At 43.9% G+C, this 17,942-nt stretch overlaps 1 protein-coding gene across 1 annotated transcript in view; it reads right to left on the bottom strand.

Annotated features, from left to right (window-relative positions):
* The window catches only part of LOC137423369 (beta-1,3-N-acetylglucosaminyltransferase radical fringe), a 131,420-nt gene extending 114,338 nt beyond the window's left edge, over positions 1-17,082 (bottom strand). Inside the window, exon 1 of the mRNA XM_068110444.2 lies at positions 16,114-17,082. Coding sequence (XP_067966545.1) covers positions 16,114-16,617 — 504 coding nt within the window. The 5' untranslated portion in view covers positions 16,618-17,082. The remainder of the gene's footprint in view (positions 1-16,113) is intronic.
* Between the last annotated feature and the right edge of the window lie 860 nt (positions 17,083-17,942).

Here is a 17,942-nt window from a genome sequence, read left to right as displayed (position 1 = left end):
TTTTGTGCACATAAGATTGTTCACGGTTCTGTTTAAATATTATTTAAATATGTATAACCTTTCCCCTTCAGTGTTTTACTCAGTGGTATTTTACAACACGCTGTTTTTCTTCCTATTTAAAAGGCTTTTCTCAATTTCCTCTCCAACTCATTCCACCTCCAAAAAAAGAAATTCAATATCTTATACGTCTCCCTCACTACATGGTCTAAATTCACATTCATTCCATCCCTCCTCCATCATTCTGAACCGGATTGCTAACTTGAAAATCACAACAAACCCAATTTGTTTTCAATGTTCGTCTTTCATTAATCATCCACTTTCTAAACTCCCCTCTTGCCCCTCCCATCCAAATCCCTCCCCTTGCACCTACACTCCTAAACTCCCCCCTTGCCCCACCACTCTTAAACTCCCCCCCTACCCCTCCACTCCTGAACTCCCCACTTGCCCTTCCACTCCTGAACTCCCCCCTTGCCCTTCCCCTCCTAAACTCCCCCCTCACTCCTCCCCTTCAAAACTCCCCCCCAACCCCTCCCATTCAAATCTCCCCCCATACCATTCCTCTCCAATTCTCCCTCCTCCCCCCTCCTCCTCAAAGCTGCCTCCTCCCCACTTCGTCTCCCTTCTATCTCATACCTCCACCCCCCCCCCAACCTTCTTCTTTCCTCTGCCCCCCCTCAAACAACCCCTCTCTGTGCCTCATCCCTTCACCTTCAAACCTTTCATCCTCCTCATCCTTCCCTTTCTTGGAACTCTTCTGCAATCGCTGACACACTAACAACTGCTCTCCCTACCTCCCCCTCTTATCCTTCATCTTACCCTACTCCTCCCCTCCCCTGTCCTGTACCCGATGCTCCCCCTCTCTCTTCATTAACGGTATGGACCTCAAACATCCGGGGCCTTCGCTCAAACCTGACTGATCTCTCCATACAGGTTGCTTCTGACAATCCAGACTTGATCTGCTTAACAGAGACTTTCCTCCTTCAAGATGTCTCTGATTCCTTAATATCTCTTCCTGGTTACTCCCTCCTCCGGTATGATAGACCTGAGCCTCGGCCTGGTGGTGGGGTGGCTATCTTTATCAAAAACTCTCTTCCTCACTCTCCTTGCACTGCCCTCTCTCCTCCTCACCCCCAGGAGTACCTCTGGCTACGGCTTCCTCTCCGCTCCCACCTTTTGTTCATATGTGTTCTGTACCGTCCCCCAAACAGTGATGACTCCATCTACATTTCACTGTCTGACAACATGGACCAACTTCTATCCACTCATCCCAACTCTCTCTTCCTCATATGTGGTGACTTCAATTGTCATCATGCCACCTGGTTGGGTGTGGGTTCCTCTCTCACCAGTCATGGCACCTCAGCAAAGGACTTCTGTGACTCACTGGGATTGACACAATCTGTCAATTTCCCGACCCGGATCTCAGCCAATGGAGTATCTTCTCTTCTAGACTTGGTTATGACTAACTTCCCTGCTAATGTCTGCTGCTCTTCTTCTGCTCCAATCGGTTCTTCTGATCATGTGCTTGTCAAAGTGGACATCTCTCTGGCCATTCTCAGAGAGCCTCCTCAGCGTCGACGAGTCTGGCATTTCACTCAGGCCGACTGGGACGGTCTTCAAGCAGCCATCAATCGTCTGGATTGGTCTCCCATCTCCACTGCCTCTGACATCAATTCTTCCTGAGAATTCTTCCAAAGCAAACTGATCTCTCTCATGCACAGATTTATCCCATCTCGTCTTCAGTTGTCTTACCCTTCCTCCCGTCCATGGTACACTGAATCTTGTGGTGAGGCAGTTGCCCTGAAACAACTTGCCTTTGCCTCTTGGAAGGCTAATCCAACTGAAGGAAATCTCAGTTCCTTCCACCAAGCTCGGAACAAGTGTGTGTCTACCCTCAGGAGTGCCAGGAAGCACTATCTCTCCTCACTCAAGAATGAACTCTCAAACCTGTCTCCTTCCTCAAATCCTGGTGGCGTCTGGTCAAATCCGTTTCTGGTGTTTGTTCCCCCCCCCCCCCATCCCCTCCCTTACCTCAAATGGCCACACAGTTGACATTGCACGTGACAAAGCCGAATGCCTCAACTCTGTGTTTGCCTCAAAATCCTTAGTCCCAAACCCATCTCTCTCTGTTCCCACCTTTCCCAGTCGAACCAAACTGCTCCTGGACTCTGTGACCTTCTCTCCTGACAAGGTGGAGGAGTTTTTGTCAAACCTCGACTCTGATTCTGCAACTGGACCAGATGGCATCAGCCCACGGGTCCTAAAATCCTGCTCTGCCGCTCTATCTCACCCTCTCTCTGTTCTTTTCACCCTATCCTTTGCTCAAGGTCATCTGCCAGCATCCTGGAAATCAGCAAACATTACCGCTTTACACAAAAAAGGTGCAAAAACAGATCCTTGCAACTACAGACCAATCAGCCTGCTCCCAATTATCAGCAAAGTCATGGAATCCATCATTGCTTCGGATATGAAATCTTTCCTCTTCTCCAATGGCTTGATCTCTGATCATCAATTTGGTTTCAGACCAGGTCACTCTACTCTGGACATGCTGCTTCTGCTGTCTCAACAATGGATGGAGGTCCTCAATGCCAAACAGGAAATCAGAGCTGTCTCCCTTGACATATCACGTGCCTTCGATACGGTCTGGCACCCAGCTCTGCTCACCAAACTCTCCTCCTATGGTATCCATGGAAATCTCCATGCATGGCTTGCGGACTTCCTCTCTGGTCGTAGTCAACGTGTGGCCCTGAATGGATTTCTCTCATCTCCCCTTCCCGTTCAGGCTGGAGTTCCCCAAGGCAGTGTGCTGGGCCCTGTGCTTTTTCTGGTCTTTATCAATGATCTCTCCGACTCTCTGGAAAATCCTCTGTATCTCTTTGCTGATGACTCCACTCTCTGCCGCTCAATTCCTCTTCCCTCAGATCGGCAGTCTGCAGCCTCCTCACTCTCTGAAGACCTGGACAAAATCACAGACTGGTCAAACATGTGGAACATGTCTTTCAATCCTGACAAATCTCACACTCTTACTATGTCTCTCCGAAAAGATCGACTGCACAACCCTCCCATCTACTTTCTCAACAATCCTCTCCAAGAAGTTCTGTCGCTCAAGCTTTTGGGTCTCACCATCTGCCATGATCTTTCTTGGGAAAACCACATTTCCAAGCTGGCCTCCAAAGCCAGTCGCCGACTGGGCATCCTCCCTCGTGCGAAGTCCTTCCTAGGCACACCTGAGCTCCTCACCACATACAAGGCTTTCATCCGCAGCTCAATGGAATACTGTTCTCCCCTATGGGCTGGTGCTCCTGCCTCACACCTGGCTCGGCTTCACGCTGTTGAATCCAAAGCTTTCAGAATCATTGGAATCTCCCGCGATGAAGCTATCTCTGAGGGCCTTTCACTCACTCACCGCAGGCAGGTAGGTGGTCTTTCTGTCTTCTACCGACTCCTCTCCGGCCTTGCTCCCCCAGCTCTCTCTGTGCTCTGTCCCCCAAATATTCCTACAGGTCGCACAAGATCTGCCAGCCACCCTCTGATGGTTAAACTGCCGAAATCTCGGCTCTCTGCTCACCTTCACTCTTTCATTCCTCTTTTCTCCCGCCTCTGGAACAAACTCCCACACTCACTTCAATCACACTCCTCCCTCCAGGTCTTCAAAACAGCTGTTCACCACCATCACTTATCTTCCCCCATCCAAAACCTTGATCTTTTCTACCCCCACTAATTCACCCCAGATCCACCTTGTTTGAAATTCCAACTTCTTTCCTGGAAGTCTTGGCAGTGTCCATATGTTTTATACCTCTCCCACCCCCCCCCCCCCTTCCCATGCCTCCCCCCCAAAGCCCTCTCCCTCCCACAGTTCTCTCGGTGTCTCCATGTCTCTCGGTCCCTGCTCTCAAATGTTGTGTTTGTGTCCTTCCCCCTCTCTCCCCATCTTGTCTACCGCTCCCGATGGTATTTGTTTTGTGTGTCTGTTTGTCTTTCTGTGTGATTAATGTTCGCTCTTTCACGAGCCTCGATCTTGTATACAAAAAAAAAAAAAAAAAACTCTGGCAAACTCCACATGGGTCTCACTCTCCCTCTTCCTGACATTCCTGAATTTTTGCCGGTAAGCTTCAGGAACCAACTCATAGGCTTTGAGGATGTGCTTCTTCAATACCTCATAATCTGCACATTGGTCCATTGGTAGCGCCGAATAAATCTCTTGAGCTTTACCCACCAGCACACTTTGCACTAGTATGGTCCAGGCCTCCTCCGGCCAGTTTAACTGTCGAGCCACTTTCTCAAAGTGTGGAAAAAATTGAGTGACTTCCTTTTCACTGAAAGGTGGAACCAGCCTCACATGTCTGCCCACATTCCAGGTGTTCTGGCTAGGTGTCGGCCCAGTCAGCAAGGGTGGTACCTCTCCCCGTTCTCTCATTAACTCCAGCTCCTTGAATTTAATTTCTTGCTGAAGCTCCATGTCACGTTCCTTTAGTTCCCTTTCCGCTTTTCTCTCCTCTGCTTCGAGTTCCCTTGCAGCTCTCCTCTCCTCTGCTTTTCTCCCTTCTAACCTTTCCTGGAGTTCTCGTTCCACTCTCCTTTCCTCTGCTTGTTTCTCTTCTCTCCTCTCTTCTGCTTTCCTTTCTTCCTCTGCTTTTTCCTTTTCTGCTTTCCTTTCTTCTTCTGCTAACCTTCTCTTCTCTCCTCTCTTCTGCTTGCCTTTCCTCTTCTTTTAACCTTTCCTGGAGTTCTCGTTCCACTCTCCTTTCCTCTGCTTGTTTCTCTTCTCTCCTCTCTTCTGCTTTCCTTTCCTCTTCTGTTCTTTCCTTTTCTGCTTTCCTTTCTTCTTCTTTTAACCTTTCCTGGAGTTCTCGTTCCACTCTCCTTTCCTCTGCTTGTTTCTCTTCTCTCCTCTCTTCTGCTTTCCTTTCCTCTTCTTTGATCCGTTCCTGGCTCCGTAATTGCAACTCCAGTTTCCGGAGCTCAACGTCTTCTGGTTCTTCGGGTAGCCACTGCCAGGCTAACTCGTCCCATGTTCCTAATCCCACCATAGATTGTATCACCGTGGTCTGCAACTCTGCCTTCCTCAAATTAGTTCGGACCTCCAAGTTAAAATGTTTGGCCAATTTCAAGAGGTCCGCTTTTAGTAACGCTCGGAACTGTGCCTCACTAGGTGTTACCGCAAAGTTCTGTGCAACAAACGCCATGGTGACTATCGTTAACCCCTGTTAACCTTCACCCAAGACTTTACCACAATTTCTCAAAAATTTACCAATTAATAATTAATTAATTAATTTTAATTAATAAAAAATATTATTTTATTATGTTATACAATTTTAGATCCCGGAATTCAATTGGACGAGCCCCCAATTCTGTTACGTGGTCCTCCCGGTAACTACCTGGTCTTGGTGACCCCCGGACCGTGGGAGGACCCCAACAGAAAGATATCGGATTTATACGCTTTCGTAGCGCAATCAATATGAAAGACACAATAATTCAAGTCAATAAGAAACCCCACACCAAGGATCCGGATTACTTAATAATATATTCTCCATCCATCATCAGCAATCAACAATCCAGCAACAATCTTACTAAGATGGCCATCTCATAAATTTCCCCCCTGTCCCCACTCACGACCCCTCAATGGTCACTGTCCCTCACAATGTCTCTGGGCCCCTCCAGACCAAGGTGAAGGTCGACTTCTCCGCACACGGGCGGTTGAACGAACCCCTGGCTGACGTGTTCCAAACGTGCACGTCGCGTACCGGGAACAGCTGCTGCAGCGCACACCTCCTTGCAAAGCAAAGCGGGCAAAGCAAAGCGCAGCTTGCAAAGCGCGCGAGGCCCAAGGTGCGACCCGTACGCGTCCTTGTAGACGTTGAGGCGAACTGTGCCGGACGCTTGGTTCCGTGCACGAACCCACGGCAACTTGACGTGTAATCGGTAATTACCCCGCGCAGGTAACTCCTTTCGCCAGACGGGCTTTCAAACGCAGCGTCCCCCACGCTGCTCAATATCGACCCCGCTCGCGTCGGAGCTGGGCCAGGAAGAAGAAGATCGCCGCTTCCCCAGGACCTCGTGTCTTCTTTTTCTTCTTCCGGTTCACTATCCCGTTTCCGGTCTCCTGTTATCCGGAGCCTCTCTAACCATTTAACCACAACAACCTTTAATAGAATAAACATTAATAAGCAATGACATGAATAGTAATTCACCTAAATCCGGGATCCGTAACACGTGCCTCGATTCAGTATACAAAAAAAAAAAAAGAAAAAAAAAAAAGCCCGCTTAGAGTTTGCAAAAAAGCACCTAAAGGACTCTCAGACTGTGAGAAACAAGATTCTGTGGTCTGATGAAACCAAGATTTAACTGTTTGGCTTCCGTCTGGCCACGTCTGGCCACTTCCGTCTCCACTCTCTTTGTCATTATGGGGTATTGAGTGTAGATTGATGAGGGAAAAAATGAATTTAAACGATTTCAGCATTAGGCTGCAACATTGCAAAATGTGAAAAAAGTGAAGGGGTCTCAATACTTTCTGAATGCACTGTATGTGCATGCTCGTATGGGTACTCAAGCAAAGAGAGGATGACGTGTACAATTTTAGTGGCTAAAAACTGGAATGGAATTTAACTTATTAGCAGATTATATACAGTGCCTTCAGAAGTATTCACACCCTTTGACTTTTTCACATATTGTTGTGTTACAGCCTGAATTTAAAATGCATTACAGTTAAATATTTTGTCACTAATCTACACATAATACCCCATAATGTCAACCAGTGCTTTCTTTCCTTTGTCATACCACAAGAGAAAATCAGAAAATTGGCCGATGGGCCGAGACAACAATGATCACAGCTGTCAGACAAACCCTATAACCCACAATAGATCAAAAAGGACCATCTCTCAGGATATCGGGTTTTACCGCATTGGAGCGAAATTGAAGACACGATCGATGCGGACAACTCACATTGGGCCAAAGATAGAAAATTTACTAGTGCTGTCAACGCAGGCATCCTGTGTTAGAGATCTGTCACGCTGCCCTGAGCTCACCTGGGGGCTCATACTAAATCAATCGATTTTGTTTTGATTTGCTACTTTGTTATTTATTTTCCGAAGACGGCACTATCTGGCACCTCCACCCGATCATTTAAACTTTTGCACCTCACGGGAAGCATTATTCTCGCCTCAAACGGTTATTTCATCGCATAAAGTGACTTATTACCGTGCGCTCGCAAAGTGAAAATCAGGGTTAGGCATTCGGTTGTGTAAGTGTGGCGAACGTGTGTGTCTGCATTTTTAAAATGCATTTTCTCGGCAACCGTTGGTCCGATTGACACGAAATTTTACCATAGGAGTGCCTCCGCCTGTAGATTTTTTTATTCATAATTATGACGTCATAGGTCACGTGGTACCGACGCCATCTTGGAAAAACGTTACACCTCTATCTCCCAAACCACTCAATCTTACTATAATTCACCAAATGTCCGTTCGTCCGTTCGAAGGTACCGCAAAAACGGCAACGATATTTTGGGTGGGTATTCCTGGGACCCCTGGGAGTAAAATAGGCCATGTTTTTCCAATTTTTCCAATTTTCCAATTTTCCAGTTTTTCCAAACACGATGGAATAATATTTACCGATATGAACAGTGGTGTGGCTTTTATTGAAATTCTACAAATACTGTTTATTCTACGTCCCAGGAGAGAGTAGATCGACTCCTGAAGAACTCTTCCGATATAAACGTGCGCCTCCGAAGTAACATGGCAGCGTGTGCAAAGCAACTGAGAAACAGGTGTAGCGGTCGCTTCTGTGTTACAGATTCGGCACGCACTCTTCACACATAAACGTGCGACTGAGAAAGACATGTAGCGGCCACTTCCGTTTTGTAGAATTCAATCTTTTTTCAAAATGGGCGCCATGTACTGTTTAGATTTTGATGATTTGCGTGTGATATGATTCAACGGATGTTTATATGAATCGTTTAAAATAAAAAAAGCCTTCAATTTCTGATAGTTTGCCTTTTCATTTGGGCCTCCCAATTGAAGCCCAGCCCGTAGGTCGGGTACCGTTGCTCGTGTAAAAAATTGAAACATGGCTCATTGTCAAGTTCTCCCCATGGGGAATAAGTTACATTGATGATGATGTCATCGGTGCCTTCATTATGAAGTCATAATTTGACAAGCACAATGCTTGATCTGATCAGTATGAAAAAAAAAAAATTCCTTCGCAACTGTTAGTCCAATTGACACAATTATTTTCAGAAGAAGAGCGGCTCCTCCTATAGAATATTTTTTGATGATAATCATGATGTCATATGTCATGTGGTACAGGCGCCATCTTGGAAAAAAACCCAAAAACGTTGCACCTCTATATCTCCAAAACCGCTCGATGTAAAAAAATTGAAACGTGGCTCATTGTAAGGAACTCCATATGGGGAATAGGTGTTGTTAACGATAATGGCATTGGTGCTATAATTATGACGTCATAATTCGACAGGGACAACGCTTAGCCTGATCAGTTTGAAATTTATTGAGCGTGATCTATGCAACAATTATATTAGAGATTATAAATTTATGATGTCAACGTTCACGTGGTCTGGCAGCCATATTGGATCAAAAAAAAGAAGAACGCTCAAAAACAGAAGAGTTGGCTCACACCAAGTTGACTGCGCAGGGTAAGTATTCTATGAATACCATCTAGTAAAAACTGCACTGGCCTGCTCAATAGTCTTTTGAAGGCCACATGACTTGTGCCGAAATTGCTCAGTCACATTTAATACAAGAAGAATGCTTCCATCGGAAAACACAATGGTTAGACACGATTATCCATCAGGGAGACGTGAACTGTGCTGATAATGTAACGTCATTCTTTGGTTGAGTAATAGTTCGTTTGATGCAATTTTTAATGCCTCCCAGGCATTGAAGTTGGCAGATGAATTAATGAGCGAGTCGACAATAGGAGGATGCAAGAGAGACTGGAGAGTAGTCCTTTTAGATTAAAAATTGTAATTCCTGGGAAGACTCTCTTGTTTGTAAGAATTGTAATTTCGTAACTTGTAACTTGTAACTTCAAAGAATTGTAATTCCTGCCATTGCCTGGCACCATACAGGCCGCCAACCACACTGGCACACCCATTTAGAATATCTACTTCGAGGAACAGATGTTCCTAACTACCGACCACAAAATGTGTGCATCAATCAGCTTGGTACTGCAAACACAATGACAGCCGACAGAGGCGACTCCCCATTTCCCACCAGCTCCAAGCTTTACTCCATTAAGCAACTCGCAAGGGGGACACGCCCAGGCTGCGGAGCGGGGGTCGTACAACCTCAATGGTCAAGGGAAGCTCCTCCATTATTGCTCAAACCTACTGAGCCAAAAACCGGTCAGAGATTGTCAGAGGTAAAGGGCTGGCAGTGCAGAGGGTGTGGGGTGACCCAGTGGATAATGCAAACAAGCACGGCGGTTAACATCTCAATGGCAATTGTGATGCGGATGTGAAAGCACGGCACAGAACCGGTGTTAACCGGGGCGCCGATGGAAGTTTGGCACGACTTTAAGAGCCCTCGCGTTGGGGTCCGCTCTTCTTGCCCAGTCGGGATGTGCTCGCAGTGGTATTTTTGCGAAGGAGTGTCGGTGGACTTTTGAGAGCTCCTGTGAACTCAGCACATGAATTATGGAGAGGCATATACAAGTGTCTTTTTCTTCTTATTCATCTTTATGCCACCCCTCCCCATCTCATGGTCATTAATGCAGAGAAGTAAGCTTTTGAAAATGCCCACAAAGGGCTGTAAGGGGGATTTCTCAGCGTATTGTAATCCCTCTGGGAAAGCATTCGCACGGAGAAGCAAACACGCGCTTATGCACCATCCACCAACATCAGTCTCTAAACATATGCACAGAACTCTCCAGCACACAAACGGATCCTTATAAGAAAGATCTTGCCTGACAAGCACGTACTTTAAGGAAGCAAGGGACGTCACCCCTCCACACTTCCCTTTCGAGGTCCCATTTTGAGCTTTCACACACCTCTTCCATCCCGTTCCCTTTTTAACCCCCTTTTCCTGATCACCGATGCGTGCAGCTTTGTACAAGACGGACAGCAATGGTGACGCGTTGCAGTACAAAGTGAAATGCAACCCAACCACCATGAGTCAAAACAAAGAAAGCTGGAGGAAGTATGCTCGTGTGTAAGGTGATGTTCCCCTCACCCATCCCACAAAGAACTGACCATAATCCGCTCCCATAACCTATCAACGCCAACAGGGGGAAAAAAAACTGGAAGGTTCAGCAGAAGGTTCAAAGGAAATGAGAAAGTTATGAACTTGTGCTCTGAATCATAACACTTGTTGCTTTGAGGAGGGTCACTTGCAATTCATCCGGATACATTTGCTCTGTGCGAAAGACGTTAATCACACGACTGGCATCCAGTGAACTACCATTATCGGAATTTGTAATAAATTAACCATTGACAATAACACAAAACTACCACCAGGAAGTTTGATCAATGAACGGTACCTGTCGGGATACATAACGGAACTGAAACTTTCCGAGATTAATCAAACGAGTGTTCAGAAAGTTATTGGAACAATAAAAGAATTTTTTTTAAATTAATACAATAAATGCCGAATATATATATATCTAGATAGAATATATATATCTATATATCTAGACCTAGAGGTGTATATATATACATATAGACCTAGAAGTGTATATATATAAAGACCTAGAAGTATATATATATATATATATATATATATATATATATATATATATATATTTATATATATATATATATATATATATATATATATATATATATATATATATATATATATATATATATATATATATATATATATACGTAGAGGTATATATATAGACCTAGAGGTATATATATATATAGACCTAGAGGTATATATATATATAGACCTAGAGGTATATATATAGACCTAGAGGTATATATATATATATATATAGACCGAGAGCTAGAGGTATATATATATATATAGACCTAGAGGTATATATATATATATGTAGACCTAGGTCCTAGAGGTATATATATATAAATATATATATATATATATAGACCTAGAGATATATATATACATAGACCTAGAGGTATATATCTATAGACCTAGAGGTATATATATATATCGACCTCGAGGTATATATATATATCGACCTCGAGGTATATATATATAGACCTAGAGGTATATATATATAGACCTAGAGGTCTATATATATAGACCTAGAGGTATATATATATAGACCTAGAGGTATATATATATATAGACCTAGAGGTATATATATAGACCTAGAGGTATATATATAGACCTAGAGGTATATATATATAGATAGATCTAGAGGTATATATATAGACCTAGAGGTATATATATAAATATATATATATAGACCTAGAGGTATATATATATATATATAGACCTCGAGGAATATATATATATATATAGACCTAGAGGTATATATATATATATAGACCTAGAGGTATATATATATAGACCTAGAGGTATATATATATATATATATAGACCTAGAGGTATATATATATATAGACCTAGAGGTATATATATATATATATATATATATAGACCTAGAGGTATATATATAGACCTAGAGGTATATATATATATATATATATAGACCTAGAGGTATATATATAGACGTAGAGGTATATATATATATAGACCTAGAGGTATATATATATATAGACCTAGAGGTATATATATATATAGACCTAGAGGTATATATATATATAGACCTAGAGGTATATATATATAGACCTAGAGGTATATATATAGACCTAGAGGTATATATATAGACCTAGAGGTATATATATAGACCTAGAGGTATATATATAGACCTAGAGGTATATACATAGACCTAGAGGTATATATATAGACCTAGAGGTATATACATAGACCTAGAGGTATATACATAGACCTAGAGGTATATATATAGACCTAGAGGTATATATATAGACCTAGAGGTATATATATATATAGACCTAGAGGTATATATATAGACCTAGAGGTATATATATAGACCTAGAGGTATATATATATAGACCTAGAGGTATATATATATAGACCTAGAGGTATATATATATAGACCTAGAGGTATATACACTACTCACAATAAGTTAGGGATATTGGCAGGTTCTTCGGTGTGGTTGATTTTGTGTATTAATTATGTTGAAAAAAGTTGTTGGTCCTAATTCTATGGTTATTAATGAGTGTGAAAAAACTCACCATTCTTGATTTCAATACCATAACCCTAACCCCTATAAAAAAATTAACTCACTCCCACAATATCCCTAACTTATTGTGAGTAGTGTAAAAAGACCTAGAGGTATATAATTATATAGACCTAGAGCAGTGGTTCTTAACCTTTTTGAAGGCGCCAAACCCTAACGAAACCCACCGAACACTCGCGGAACCCCTCAAATTTGACAAAAAAAATTAAGAAGCATTGCATCTTAATGCATTTTCTGTTCTTCTTTTTGGGAGGCGATCTGCGAAATGAGTGGTTTTGTTTTGGCAAGGGCCACCCTCAAATCATTTTCGCATGCAAGCCTGCTCCTTTTCTTTGTTTTAATGTCCACCAGTTTCGAAAATGCATGCTCGCAGAGATACGTTGTAACGAACGGCGTGAGGATCTCAAGGGCAATTTTAGCGATTTTAGCGATGCGACCAATGACGCGACCAATGACGCACGGCACACGGCGAGCTAATCGAGGCTATTCACTGGAATTTCCAAACACCTGCAAAGTCCAAAATCCAGTAAGTAAGCAAGTAAGCACCATCAACAGAATAATTAGCAAGTTGCTCATTGATTCAACTTACTGCAGTCAGTGTGAAACAACTTATCTTAAACACAGACCAGAGAAACCATGAATGGGATGGGAATACAATTACAAATAACATTTCCATTCGTTCGTAACATACATCGCAAAATAATAATAATATTAATAATAAGCGTAATTACACATAGATTCAAAATTGATACAAAACTAAAAACAAAATAATTGCAATGCGTTTCGGAGGACCGCCGCGGAACCCCTGAGACTGGCTCACTGAACCCCTGCGGTTCGGTCGAACCCACGTTAAGAACCACGGACCTAGATGCACACACACCTCCAAGTTGTCTATCCTGGATTAGAATCCCAATCCAGCTATAAACTGTCATCCTGGTGTTTCACAGGCAAGGTTATTCATCAATGTGCATGCTGTCCATCGGATGGACGTTAAACTGAGCGTCCCGTCCCACGGGAGCATTCGCGAAGAGTATGCGAGCCATCTCTGGCACCCTGAACATCTCCAGCCCTAACTACTGCTGGGAGAGGGATGGCAATCAACCAGCACGACCACAGGCCAAGAAACCGCTCAGGCAGAACCATGGCTGGTATGGGATATGTACTTGTAGATTGGAAAAATGTAAACTTTGGCCCTATCCTGGACTATCACGAGTAGTGTAGGTCTTTTGAAACACCCCGTGTACGAATAACATCACCAGAGCACTGATGAAGCCACAAGGATTGTATTTAAGCGTCGTGTTAACACACAGCATATGATAAGGTCCCATGAAATGATCACGGCTCATTTGCCCGAATTATCAGGGTATCAGATTGTCACATTATGGATACATCACAGCCAGCTCGGACTTCTGGAATGGTTTCATATTCCATGAGGCTTGGAGGAATCCCAGCAGGATGACACTCAAAGTTGTGCAGAATTCCAAGAAACTTGACATAAATGCTTATAAATTCCAATGCATGGGCTCGAGGTAGTCGTGATCCTACATTATGTTAGTGCAGTGATCCTACATTATGTTAGTGCAGTGATCCTAGATGATGTTAGTGCCGTGATCCTAGATGATGTTAGTGTAGTGATCCTAGCTGATGTTAGTGTAATGATCCTAGATGATGTTAGTGTAGTGATCCTAGATGATGTTAGTGTAGTGATCCTTGATTATGTTAGTGTCGTGATCCTATATGATGTTAGTGTAGTGATCCTATATGATGTTAGTGTAGTGATCCTAGAAGATGTTAGTGTAGTGATCCTATATGATGTTAGTGTAGTGATCCTATATGATGTTAGTGTAGTGATCCTAGATTATGTTAGTGTAGTGATCCTATATGATGTTAGTGTAGTGATACTAGATGATGTTACTGTAGTGATCCTAGATGATGTTAGTGTAGTGGTCCTAGATGATGTTAGTGTAGTGATCCTAGATGATGTTAGTGTAGTGATCCTAGATGATGTTAGTGTAGTGATCCTAGATGATGTTAGTGTAGTGTTCCTAGATGATGTTAGTGTAGTGTTCCTAGATGATGTTAGTGAAATGATCCTAGATGTTAGTGAAATGATCCTAGATGTTAGTGCAGTGATCCTAGATGATGTTAGTGTAGTGATCCTAGATGATGTTAGTGTAGTGATCCTAGACGATGTTAGTGTAGTGATCCTATATGATGCTAGTGTAGTGATACTATATGTTAGTGTAGTGATCCTAGATGATGTTAGTGTAGTGATCCTAGATGATGTTAGTGTAGTGATATTAGATGATGTTAGTGTAGTGATCCTAGATGTTAGTGTAGTGATCCTAGATGATGTTAGTGTAGTGATCCTAGATGATGTTAGTGTAGTGATCCTAGACGATGTTAGTGTAGTTGTCTTCGATGATGTTAGTGTAGTGATCCTAGATGCTGTTAGTGTAGTGATCCTAGATGATGTTAGTGTAGTGATATTAGATGATGTTAGTGTAGTGATCCTAGATGATGTTAGTGTAGTGATCCTAGATGATGTTAGTGTAGTGATCCTATATGATGTTAGTGTAGTGATCCTATATGATGTTAGTGTCGTGATCCTCGATATTAGTGTAGTGATCCTATATGATGTTAGTGTAGTGATCCTAGATGATGTTAATGTAGTGATCCTATATGATGTTAGTGTCGTCATCCTATATGATGTTAGTGTAGTGATCCTAGATGATGTTGGTGTAGTGATCCTAGATGATGTTAATGTAGTGATCCTAGATGATGTTAATGTAGTGATCCTATATGATGTTAGTGTAGTGATCCTAGATGATGTTAGTGTAATGATCCAAGATGATGTTAGTGTAATGATCCTGGATGATGTTGGTGTAGTGATCCTCGATGATGTTAGTGTAGTGATGCTGTATAATGTTAGTGTAGTGATCCTAGATGATGTTAGTGTAGTGATCCTAGATGATGTTAGTGTAGTGATCCTAGATGATGTTAGTGTAGTGATCCGAGATGATGTTAGTGTAGTGATCTTAGATTATGTTAGTGTCGTGATCCTATATGATGTTGGTGTAGTGATCCTAGATGTTTGTGTAGTGATCCTGTATAATGTTAGTGTAACTGTAATGATCCTAGATGATGTCAGTGTAGTGGTCCTAGATGATGTTAGTGTCGTGATCCTAGATGATGTCAGTGTAGTGGTCCTAGATGATGTTAGTGTAGTGATCCTAGATGATGTTAATGTAGTGATCCTAGATGATGTTAATATAGTGATCCTAGATGATGTTAGTGTAGTGATCCTAGATGATGTTAATGTAGTGATCCTAGATGATGTTAGTGTCATGATCCTAGATGATGTTAATACTAGTGATCCTAGATGATGTTAATGTAGTGATCCTGGATGATGTTTGTGTAGTGATCCTGTATAATGTTAGTGTAATGATCCTATATGATGTTAGTGTAGTGATCCTATATGATGTTAGTGTAGTGATCCTAGATGATGTTAATGTAGTGATCCTAGATGATGTTAGTGAGCCTGGTGGTGGCTTAACGGTTAAGCTGGCTGGCTTAAGATGTTAGGGTCTTGAGTTTGAGCCCCAGGTGGGTTGACTCAGCAAATTTGGCAAATTGAGTACCGGGTTACTGATGACAAGGTGCACTGCATCAGCGGCACACCTTGCAGAAATGATGCAACCAGCTGATGATGATGATGATGTTAGTACCTGTCGTGGAGGCCGATAGGTGTCGCCCCTGATTACGATTCTGGTGGACGAGTGCGTAAAACACCAAAATCTGACGAACTTTGCGGGACTCGAAAGATCCCTTAAAACGACACGGGCGGAGACACCTTCGAAAGTGCTCACCTGCTCCCGAGATCGAGAGATCCAGGTGCGAAGCAGCAGGTCCAGGCGGGATCGATGGTATTTACGAGTTGTTTTTACCGCCACAAAAAGGTCGCTCTCGCCCAGCGAGTACCTGGGCTGCGTCCGTGGAATTCCCGCTTGGGAGGGAGAGGTCGAGGCGGTGCTCGGAGGGGTCTCTCGGGGGCGAATCCCACCGCCGGTGATCTTCAGGTAACGGGCGACAGTCTCCGGCCCGTCCCGCTCTTCAGCCGAGCCGGGAAGAGTGGAAGTCTGAGGCGTCGAGCTTCGCTCTCTGAACCCCGGACGATCCTTGGGCTCAAGGTGGCGACCACCGAGTGGGAAACCCCGCCCGAAGCCGAGGCGAAGCCGCATCAAAGCGCGGCCGGGATGATCCTGCTGCTGCTGCAGACGGAGCATGGCCGAGGATCCATGCTGAAGCGACACGAAGAGCGCGCCCATGCACAGCCCGCACAGCACCGCGGCCCACAGCCTCGCCGCGCCCATGGACGGCCGTCGGACCACGAGACACGCTACGGACGGTGGTCATCGCCGGCCGCTCCGGACGGCATGCTCGAGAAATTAGAAGGTAATGGGAGCCGGGAGGAGGAGGAAGAGGATGCGCGGCGAGGCCCGCTCCTCTCGGCGCGGTGACGTCAGCGCGCCGGGGAACGCGCGCGCGTGGCTCAGCTGCGAAAGTGGAGCGGCTCGCGAACTTGGTCTCGCACCAAAACCGAGAGAATAACAAACGAAAAACGGAGAAGACCAAGTTGGAACGAACGTTAGTCAAATGTGAAGCGAAGTCATTTCGAACGGGAAGTAAGAGTTGTTCGAGAGGAAGATGCGTGTGGAGCTGAGCGAAAACGAGAGATGACATTTGTTCAGGGGTAGCTGGAGGAGGAGACATTTGTTCAGGGGTAGCTGGAGGAGGAAAGAGCGGACAAGACACGGACAAAGAAAGTATTCACGACAAGTTGCCAACGCCGCCATTGTCTGAAGGAGCTCGTGGCTGCGAATCCTGCGACTGCACTCGCTATGTTGATTGATTGTGGCCAAAACTCCTTTGAACCAGCGGTGCTCATGACCCCCCCCCCCCTCCCCCTCCCCACATTATTTCCCTCCAGCAACGCTCTCCTCTCCTCAAAATCCGTCTGACCTACTTCAATCTCCCCTCTGTCCCTCCTCGTTCTGCTGTCTGCCATTAACCCCGAACTGGACAACCATCGTCTGTTGTATCATGCCTTCAGGCATGATGTAGCGGAAAACATGGCCTCTTGTAACTGCCCCACCCCACTGCAGCTGTACCAACACATTTCCCTCCAACAATCCCGCCAGAGCCCACACATGTCTCAACCAAAGAGACGCCACCACCTAACATTGGAACTCCTCCATCAATTCAAGTACACAGCACGTGATGAGAGTAATTGGTCCTTTTTAGATCACAGTATGGGTTGAAAACGAAGCAAACTAGATGGTATTCATAGAATACTTACCCTGCGCAGTCAACTTGTTGCGAGCCAACTCTTCTGTTTTTGAAGGTTTTTTTTTCCTTTGATCCAATATGGCTGCCAGACCACGTGAGCGATTACATCATAAATTTATATTCTCGAATATAATTGTTGCATAGATCACGCTCAATGCATTTCAAACTGATCAGACTAAGCGTTGTCCCTGTCGAATTATGACGTCATAATTATGGCACCAATGACGTCATCGTTAACAACTATTCCCCATATGGAGTTCTTTGCAATGAGCCATGTTTCAATTTTTTCCATGCAGCGGTTTTAGAGATATAGAGGTGCAACATTTTTCGGTTTTTCCAAGATGTCGCC

This window comes from Myxine glutinosa, chromosome 3, assembly GCF_964187855.1.
Source record: "Myxine glutinosa chromosome 3, kmMyxGlut1.1, whole genome shotgun sequence".
NCBI lineage: Eukaryota > Metazoa > Chordata > Myxini > Myxiniformes > Myxinidae > Myxine > Myxine glutinosa.
This window is presented reverse-complemented; position numbering and strand designations above follow the sequence as displayed.